The sequence below is a fragment of the Sander vitreus genome, chromosome 19 (genome assembly GCF_031162955.1).
Source record: "Sander vitreus isolate 19-12246 chromosome 19, sanVit1, whole genome shotgun sequence".
Classification (NCBI taxonomy): Eukaryota; Metazoa; Chordata; class Actinopteri; order Perciformes; family Percidae; genus Sander; species Sander vitreus.
Window position 1 is genome coordinate 3,377,308 of NC_135873.1, and position 10,966 is coordinate 3,388,273.

General features: G+C 39.2%; 1 protein-coding gene across 1 annotated transcript in view; it reads left to right on the forward strand.

Moving 5' to 3' along the window:
• The window catches only part of LOC144534601 (actin-binding protein WASF3), a 37,751-nt gene extending 36,446 nt beyond the window's left edge, over positions 1-1,305 (forward strand). The window contains exons 10-11 of the mRNA XM_078276607.1: positions 1-168; positions 840-1,305. The exon at positions 1-168 is cut by the window's left edge and continues 248 nt beyond it. Coding sequence (XP_078132733.1) covers positions 1-168; positions 840-997 — 326 coding nt within the window. The 3' untranslated portion in view covers positions 998-1,305. The remainder of the gene's footprint in view (positions 169-839) is intronic.
• Positions 1,306-10,966: the final 9,661 nt, after the last annotated feature.

Below are 10,966 nucleotides of genomic sequence, written 5' to 3' on the forward strand. Positions count from 1 at the left end.
CTCCGCCGCCTGGCGCCCCTACAGGCTACCACGCTCACCCGTCACCGCCGCACGCCGCTGTCGGCCAGTCGGCTGTGGATGCGGCGCCCTCCACCAGGAAGTCCACCATGCTGGGGATGATCCCGATGAGCGACGCCCGCTCCGACCTGCTGGCCGCCATACGTAGAGGTAAGGGTGTAATTAGGTATGTTTTTAAAGTCAAAGATTAAGTTTATATTTAATGCTATTTGTATTACATACAAAGATAATTATTTCTTTTAAGCAAATTATGAGCTTAACTACCTGCTGCCATTACTCAAATATATTTTAGGAGTAGTATGATAATAGAATTAAGTGGCTGTAATAAGTGATCCTATATAAAGCTGAGGTAATGTACAGTTGTGTGCCGTTTCTAGAAGTTTACATTCTTATTATGATGAAGGTTTTTATTCAGAGACTAATTTGAGTACCCTCAAACGCCTTCACACTAAAACACTTAAACGTTTTTGAATTAGATTTGACTGGCTTAAGGTGAGTTTACCTTCCCTCTTAAGTAAAGTCAATACAGTAAAGCTTTCTGCCATCAAAATGAAACCTCAAGATTAAAAACACTGTGCAAATGTTGCAAGAGAACTGTACGTTATTATGTTATATGTATTACTTGAATATACGTTGGTTTGGCTAGTAGCTATCCATGGTGATTTGTCAGTCACAATGAATGGTATATAAGGAAACTGGAAACGGCCTCAGACACCACTCGGATGACACACGTTGTCGAGCTGTTGCCAGGGACCCGAGAACTTCGTCACACCCCTGCTCACTCCCTCCCATCCATCCCTCCCTCCCCCCCCTCCCTCCAGGCATCCAGCTGAGGAAGGTGCAGGAGCAGAGGGAGCAGGAGGCGAAGAGGGAGCCAGTCGGCAACGACGTGGCCACCATCCTGTCGCGCCGTATTGCCGTGGAATACAGCGAGTCCGACGACGACTCCGAGCTGGACGAGAACGAGTGGTCTGACTAAACATTTGTCTAAAGGGTGACAGAGGGCCACGGTGGGTGGGTGGTGATCACTGGTAGGTAGGAGGGGGTGAAACATTGGGACACTGAGGTGGAAATGAAGGGGTTTGGTGAATGTTCATCCTTTTGACATCTTAACAGAAAAAGAAATGTGATTCCATCATCCATTCATACATTCACACACATGCTTGCAGCCTCTCTGAACATTATGCACTTCTACAGCAACAGGTTGGCAATTTCAGCTTGCTCGGTTGCCCCTGACGACGTCTATTCTTGAGCTGAAACCCTAGAGGTTTGTGCGTCTAGCCACCCAGGGTGCATGGCGCAATAAACACTTAAACCATTTCAACACCTCCCCCCCCCCCAAACCCCCTCTCCCCGCTCATTTTTAACTACTAACACTCAGCTGCGAAAAGGAAATGCACCATGCTGCTTCTCCCTCTAATGCCGCTAATTATGAGCAGTATTACAGGTTGTAAGCCTGTAATAACTGTTGTGAGGTGGGCCTCTAGTGAGTAAGGGGTCAATGTGTTTACAAAGCACATGGTATAGCACAAGATAAAAACAAATTATAGTGCAATCTTAACTTATCTGCCAAATGTTGCGAATGGAATTCATGAAAACAAGTCAGGAAAATCAGGGAAAAAAAATAGAGATGACACCACCTCGCTGGGCAGTGCCTGTTTACGAAACATGCGCACTCTCCTTCAGAAACTACACTGTCATTTTGAGAGTTTGGTCACCTTATTAACCAGCATGTGACAATGGAATCAGCACCAAAATGATCTTGGTGTAATGAACTCTGGCTGGTGTGCATGCTAACAGTTGAATATATAGCATGTTGCTAACTGCATAATTACTGTCATAATAATGTCCTGCAGGGTATTTGTAAAAGATGTATAACATCAGAGACAGAAAAATGCTATTTGGATTTCTTAAGATTTGGTAAGTAGGTATCCTCCTATATAAGTTAAACTTAATACAGGAGGTGAGCAAACCGCTGAAGACTTTGATCCGGTGATTTGTGATGGACTTAATGAAATTGATTCCGTTTACAGAGATGGATTTCCATACACGATTAAAAACCAATACCAAGTTTGGTTTGGTAAAAATCTTCATATTTTGGATAATATTCTCTACAATTGCTTCCGATCTGTAATTTTTGGACCGCAGGTTTACTTTGATGAAAAGACATCGATTTGTGAATATAATTCAAAATACAGCCTTGTTTATGTTAATAAACCTTGAACTGCATCGCAAAACATTTATAATTTACATGTAATTGATGTCTCTTGTTAGTCCGTTTTTAATAAAAGACATAAATCAATTAAGGGGTAATATCAATTTCAAATATAGTTTTTTATTTTGGTAGCTAAGAGTGTTTACAATATTGTTGAGTTTTTAATGTCTTGTATATTGTGTTTGGTGTACGTCTTGACTCAATCCATTGTTTGACATCAGAATGTCTTTTTCAAGAGAGCCCTGTGCACAAGTAAACTTATACTATTTAGAAAAAAAAAAATACAAGTAGCATTCACAATGATAATGATATAATATTTTAAAAAAGATTTGAAAAAAGATTTAATTTTCAAACTGTTTTGTGAGGATTGCATTGTATTCAAAAGCTGCTCTGTTTCATTTAAAGGTAGTTCAGATGTCATGTGACCTGACATTATAATCGCTGCACATGCACCAACTAAAAGTATCCGCAGGGAGAAATGTGATGCTGGTTCTCTTGTAATGTTTTTGGGTAACACTTTACTTGAAGGTATCTACATAAGAGTGACATGACACGGTCATGAAGTCATGACACAGTCATGACACATGAACCCTAACTTGTCATGACAAAAACCGAATGACACTAAAAAAAAAGTGTTATGTCGTAAACGTTTATGACTTCTTTATGTTTATGACACGTTCATGACAGTGTCATGTCACTCTTATGTAGCTACCTTCAAGTAAAGTGTAACCTGTTTTTGTTCAAGCGATTCGAGCGACCAAACTCCCATGAAGTCAGTGTAGTCCTTGAACTCCTAACTTTAACATTGTGATATACAGTAGTTCTCCCATTGTGTAACGGCTGGAACTGTGATGAGAGACGCCACCCACCCACGTTTACGCTGGTTTTGGGAAAACAAGCGCCACCAGCTTTGTTGAACCATCATTCGGCCTCCATATCACAGCATTGAACAATAAAGCAAGCGAACGAGCTTATGCCATTATTTTTGTTTATTTTCTTCTTTTTTTGCTCCTTTTTGTAGTCATTCACGACACGAAGCCTAACATTTCAGCCAGTGACTGTGTGCTGTGGTATTGTCTTATATAAACGCTTCCACACTTAACCACACAGCGGAGCCGCACTCAACGCTTGTCATCCTGACCCAGGGTCAAAAGTCATGTCCACTCAGCACTGCTGTCTGTGGTAGCGTTGTGAACGCAGCCCCTGGACTATAAATACATAAGTGTAAGAGACTTGCAACAGTAATATACAGTATATTATCTATCTCTTTTCAGTATAGGTTTGGCTAATCCTCAGTATGAGCTGATTGGACTGTAGTGTTTTTATAATGTGGTTTTTTTTCTTTTTAAAATGTGCTGCAGTGAGTTGTTCACTTTGGTTTATTTTAGGGTTTTCTACTCAAGGGCCAGGATCCAGGTGCCGGATAAAGCAGTTTAACTTGTGTTAGAGAAGCCAGTTAAAGGATGATTCTAATTTTATTTAGTTTTTACCGGATACACCTGCTCCTAACCGCCTAAATATCCCATAAAAAAAAAAACAGGATTCAAACTGCATTTAATGCCAGATTTATGCATTTCTTCATGCTAAATCAGTCTGTTTAAATTTTCAAACCAGATCTGATTGATTTTTGAAGGTCTTTTGTTTTTGGTGCCACAACTTGGCAGCAAAGCATTCTGGGAAGTGTAGTGCTGCTACTCAACAATTTAATGGCGCCGCAATGTACATCTTTCCTCGGCTGAGTGATACGAGACACAATTGCCTCCTTTTTTTAATGTGGAAGATATTCACCGATACCGTTTTATTTTTGGACTTTAGCAATGGTTTCTATTTGTCCATTTATGTTAACTTAAGATAATTTAATCTCCTCGTGAAGCAACCCTGTCTCCTAAAGAATTACATTCTCATACAACAAAACGGCATTCTCAGTTATGTTTTTAGGGAAACATATTTTCCAGCGACCGGCGCACATAGTGAAATAGCTTTAAAATAAGTGTGTTTAGCACTTAAATAATCACGAAAACAACAAAATGCTGTTGAAACAAAAAAAATTTAACCAAGTTTGGCACAATTGAACCTTGAACATCTAGATGTCTTTTGACCTCCAAATCAGTGTTAACTGGGTAATTTGATCCAAACCAAGCAGAGAGCAGCTGTCTGTCATATATTCTGAGACTGTTTTGAATGCATAGTTGTTGCACAGGTTTGAGGCTTTTACCGTATTGATTCGTTACAGAAAGCATTATGATTTTGAAAGGGATATGGCTCAAAAGTAGTTCTTTTGTTGTATATAAATGCCACGATAGATAGATAGACGATAGTTGAGGCAAGGGTTCACTCTGTTGAGGAATAATGGACGATGGATGGATGGATGGATTATCGATGGTTGTTCTCCCTGATTGTTTGGTATAGAATTGATGGACATTATTATTGAAGGGGAAAAAAAAAAGCACAGTCCTGGGCCAAATTTAACAAGATGTTATTTTTGGATCCAAGCACTTCGTAGTCTCTCCGCGTCCTAGAATATAAAGCTGTGACTGTTTTGTTGGATCTGCTATAAAACGCTGGTCCTGTCCTGATTTCCAAATTCAAAATTCTCATTCACAATTTCCTAATCTGGGAGACAAATCGCATCAAAGTCTTATATTTTTTACCAGAGGCACAAAAGGCCAAGATTTTAAATAATCCGTGTTGGTCTATGGCTACTGGCTTGTGAGAATACTTCATTTTGTGTTGAAAATGTGAGAAATGAATCATGTTGTATAGAATTTTGACAGGGCAGCCTGTAAAGTAAAAATACATTTGGGGTAATGTAACATAGACAATGAAACAAAATAAAACTGTGTATTGCGCACTAAAACCAACTGTAAGCAAGTATGCATGTAACTATAGACAATAAATGGTGACCAAAATGTTTATCCTGTTTCCTCTTTTTTTACTTCTACTGTGCATTCAATATATTAGTTATATTTTTCCCCCGTTCTTGTGGCAAACTGCTGAATCCTTATTTCCTTTCACACTGAGGTTGTTGAACAATAGTTGCTGTACACCCCCTAATCTGTGATACACCTATACAACACATATAATGAATAATGTATGTACAGTGGTGATGCCATATTTCTATTGATCTATATTCAAAAAATATATAATTTGTGACGTCAGCTCTCAAAAGCTTTATAAGCTCATTTGATTGCAGCAATTTGTACAATTTCAAATAATTTGGCAGGAGACTGGTGCAGGACTCCATCTTCTCTGATTTGTAGTTTAATGAAAGAATTAGACACACTTCTTGCCCATGTCATTACATCATGTGAACTGATGCCAAGAGAAAATGCATGTTTATTTATATTAGTCTTATTTATTGACGCATTTTAAATCCAATAAAGTGTCCGTAGATTCATTCTGCAGTGTCGGTCATCTCTTAACGATGACGTAAATCCAGCAATCATCACTCCATTTTCTCAGCGTTGCGACACGTCCGTCGGTGTCAACATGGTTCATTCCAGCGCCGTGCTGTTCTGGGCCTTGGCACGGTGGAGGAAGAACCAATGGGTGCTGTTTCGGAGAGAGGAGTCATTTTGGGGCACAGATGGTGACACAGCAGAGAGAAAGAGAGAGGTCAGTGGAAAATACAAAAACAACAAACGCCACATACCAATAAAGTGTTGAGAAAACATGTTACCTAAAGTATATTAATCAAAAAAATGCGGATGACTCAGTTTAAAAATCCAAAGAGTCCAAAATATTTCAGGCTTCAGATCAGCTTTAGATGCACTTGATTTATCTGACGTAAAGGATGCAACCAATTTTCATGATGACTCGCACATATTTGAGTTCAGATGTTTGATCCTTTTTCCTCTGGAGAGAGAAATGACATTCACCACTGACTAAAATGTCACCTACTTTTATAAATTGATATGACCACACAAACCTAAAGCCAGTTAATTGTGACATGACTCACTGTTGGCAAAATAATTGCATAGTACAGACTGGATCCAGAGTTTGAGAGACACTGAATAATTATAAGATTAAGATCATAACACTGGTTTGACATGGCTTAACTTAGTATATAAAATGTTTGTTTTTTTAATGACTGCTAACCCTGTTACAGTACACAAATTCATTTCCCAGCTACATTATGCAAATTAATCTGTAGAGACCTGTTACAAGCTTTGGGTGTGTAATCTATCACAGTAAACATTAATTAACCCTTTTTTTTCCAAATCCCCAGTACAGTCCCTTAACTAATGTTTTTTCACCTTAAAGTGACCTTGAATGAGTGAATCCGAACTAACCCTTTTAAAACCGCAGTCACACAATAACACAAACCAACTAACTGAACTATCCCTTTAATGAGAGATTTAAATTACAAATCCACCTTTGGACTTTTTAACAGTACTTCTTAACAGTATTTAAAATGGCTACTTTTGTTTGCTACCTTTTGTTGCAATGACTCCCACAGGTAAAAAGGACTGACCTGTTGAATATTGTGCTGTATACCTACCTCAAGGACTTGTTTTGTAGTGTAAGTAGGTTCAGCACGACATTTGTACCAAAGACGAGATGGTGGAGAACGTTTTTTCTCAATGTGCGGTTTCCAGAAGTGAAAACTTGGGTGAAATGACCCAGAGATGGCTGCAGAGGTGGCACTTATTGGTGGACGTTTGCTGTGACTACTCATTAGAAACCAGGATCCTTCCTTTATGTAGGGTAACTCAAGATCACAGGGAGGTAAGTCAAAAAGGTTGACTCGGGTTAAGATTTGAGTTCATGATTGCACTAAGATTTCTGACTTTTTTTTAATTTTTTTTAAGACACATTATCAAGATGAGTTACTCTTGGTGATAGACCAACGTAATTTGCGTAATTATGATTGTAAAGTTAATTCTTTTGCACAATTTGGCTTAATAGAAGCATGTAAAGGCTAAATAAAAGAAGGCCAAACATTGAGCCCTGAGGAACTCCACATCATGTTTCTTCACTTGGACATAGGGCTGGGTGAAAAGGCCAAAATCTTCCCAATAAAGCTCATTTCATATCTTAATAATGATATATATATAGATATATATATATATCTATATATATAGATATATATATATCTATATATATATATATATATATATATATGATATGTTTTCTAATAATTCAAAAAATAAAATCTACATGAAATAATTACATGGTAAAGGCTATTTGTTAGACTCCTGTCTAAATTAAATACTTGACAAATGAAAAGTACTAAGTATTTTCTCATTTCATGAAGAACTTTAGTATGTAACGTAAAGCGTCTTCCAAATGACATAAAAATTGCTGTTACACAGTTCGGTCGTAATGCAGTTCGGCCGTTGGTTTTTCAACATCGCGATAGTTACGATATAGAAAAATATATGATAGGCATCTTTATATCCTTTTGACGATATATATCATCATATCACCAAGCCCTACTTGAATACATACTGTGTAGTAGATGCCGAATTGTTGCCTTATGGATTGGAAAGTTACCAAAAAAACTTTGTCTAGTATTGTATGATCAGCCATGTCAAAGGCAGCACAAAGAGCCAATTGAACAAAGACTAAAATCCTGCCTGAATCAGTTTCTAAACATTCAAGTGAGTAATTAAGAGCACTCTCTTTTCAAAGTAACCATTTGTGTTTACTTACAAAGACAGGGCTCAGTATAGGTCTGTAGATGCTAATCACAGATGTTCGGCGAGGCTTGATGGCTGCGCTCGTCAAAACATTAGGCAAATTACATAATGGTTGGAGACCATGGTTAACTAATTGCAGCAAGTCTGTTGCCAAACAGCTGAACATGCTTTTAAAGAAGCTTGTTGGCAGAGCATCAAGGCAGCAGGTGGATGGCTAAAGATGCTGTTCAATTTCTCAGAGAACTCTGTAGTACGTACTGAGGTTGTGTAATTCAGTATTGTTAACCATGTCATGTGTACTAAATCCCTTCTATGTGATTTCTGAAGGGGATTTTTTTATATGGCAAAGTAGCCTCAATATACAAGAATTAATTTTATCCATGAATTTTGATTTTGCACTAAGTAAAGGTCAGATTTTGTATTAATTGTTACTTCCAGTAGCTACCAGCTCTCTCCATCTTCCTATAAAACTAACAGCTGGAAGTCTCTCAATGGGTTGTCAAGGGAAATGTAGGACATCACATTACTGTCACTGGACAACATTCAAAATAGCTCCTGGAAAAGTGTTGTCGCATTGATGATGTGCAAATAATGTCCGGTTCACATTAAGTGCACTCATGGATCATTTCCTTGCCACATGGAGGGAAATAATCTTCACAATCAAATGTTGATTAACATTTTAGATCAGGCTGAAGAGGAGGAGGACAACAGATGCAGGAATATCACCACCTTCTGTGCAATTTATTTTTTTTGCACGTACATGGAGGTGATTTGCAGCATCCTGCAGCAGATGGTAGAGAGAGCCTTCTGACTCATAGAGAGAGAGAGAGAGAGAGAGAGAGGGAGACCGACAGGAGGGGTGGGAGAGCGATAGAGTGGGTATATGGGTGAGGTAGAGGAAGATAGAGATGGTAAGGTTGGAAAAGGGGAGAGAGGGTTGGCTTCGTGCTTCTTTTGAGGGAGCTGCTGTAATGACGTAAAAGAAGTGAGGTGGGTGTGGGTGGATGCTGCGTCTTTCCCCCCCTCATCTGTCTTTGCAGTACTTACTTCTGGCCATATGGTGGAGCTCTTCCCCTCCATGTAGAGACCACATAGAGGAGAGTCAAGGAGTCAAACACACACACCCATGCAGCCTCGCAAGCTCATGTCGTTCATACTTTCATTGACACACAAGCAGATTTGATTGATTAAAGGTTAAAATTCTCTCACCTGCGTCACGGATTTGGATGACTGAAATCTCCTGCTGCATTGTTAATTATTTATTAAGAGGCTTTAGTGTTAGTGTGGGCCCCAGTACCCCACCCTCACACATACCCACAGACATACTGTAGCACCCTTTGGGTAAACATACATGCACTCACATACATGGCTAACAACTTTGTCTAACCTGTCACTAGAGAAACGCACAAACACACACAAGTATACACACTATCCATCCTCCCTCATCCATTTTTGCACTTACCCTCTTCCTCTGGGCTTCATTTTTTTTACTTTACATGAATGTCATATGGATGTGTGTATGTGTTGCATCTTCTCTGATTGGATTCTCCCTCTTTCTCTTCTTCACCTCTCGCTCTTCTTCTTCTCACTCACTCACTCTCTCCGTTTTCTGCTGTTATGCAAGCAGGGAGTGGTTCAATAATTCAGAGGCATTTTTTTATACTCGCAGGCTTTCCTTAACACTACAGTGACCTGCGATATTCACTCACACACTCACTCCCAATCCTCACACACACACTCATAAAAACACCCACACACAGTCAATGTCACGCAAACGCCCACAAACACACACACACTGACGTCCCTGGATTGACCCCATTACAGCACACAGAAAAACACACACTGTTACAACTTTCTTCTTTTGTTCTTCTCCGTTTATTTGGCAAATGATCCTCCACTTTTTTTTTTTTCTTTCTCTTCTCATTTATGTACAATAGTAAAAAATAAATCTTTCTCTTCAAGGTTTTACATTCGACATTTACAAGTGCAATGTGTAACATGTCCACCTTTATAAAGTGCATTTGTACTTTTTATCGTAACCGACTGTTTCACGACACAAAAAGAGGAGAAATTAAAGGAAATACAGTAGAAATAAAAACAAAAAATAAAAGAAAAAAATGATCAGGTCTGTGACATCACAGTATCATTACCCAATAACACCGTCACCTTGAGGATTTAATACAAGTGATGCTCGTGCACACGTGCTGCTTCCTCGTCCAGACCAACAATATCGATGCATAAAACGATGTGTTTTCTATGAAGGCCATACTCGGTCCGATAGAAAATTAGCTCTGTAATGGTTTTTTTTATTGACAATCTCTGCTTGCCTGAAGTGTTGCCAGGTTGTAAGTTACAGAGGGAAAACGTTAGCCTAGCCTGACTGACAGTCGGGGGGGGGTCCTGCTTATTTGCTGGAGGCACTCGCCCGGGTCCCTGCTTTTAAAAACCCTTGTGTTAATACTTGTGCTCAGGAGAAACAAAAAAAGAGAAAGGGACTCAATAGGATGGATAAGGAGGTGTAAAATTAGAAGGTGAATGCATGCTTGTGCAAAGAAGATGAGAAAAGAGAGGGAAAGAGAAAAAAAGGAAGAGGATGAAGCGAATGTTTCTGTCTACAGAGCAAAGGTTTGCTTCTGCGCTCAGCGAGGGAGGGTCAATTTCTTCTCCTTTGCTACCTCCCTTTCCTCCCTTTCGTTTTTTCTGCTGTTCTTTTTTTTCTCGCTCTTTTTATCTGCTTTCAGGGTAACTATTTTTAGACGGAGCCTGGCCGACTCGCTTCCTGCAGGCCAAGGATAGCAAAAATGTTAGACGAGAGGAAGAGACGAGGGAGGGGAGAAGAGCTATATTAAAAAAAAAAAAAAAAAAGAGAGATTCGGGAGATGAAGGTGTAGAGTCTGGCAAAAGATGGACGGAGGTAATGACTGGAAAGAGAGAAATGACGTGAGAGAGAAGAGTGAAGGGAGTAAAAAAAACCATGAGGATAAAGTGATGGTAAAAAGAGAGGCATGTGCTTGAAACGATGGGAAGAATGAGAAGAAAAGGGAACGAACATGTTTGAAACGGAAAAGAAGACGGGGGAGTTGTCTGCAAG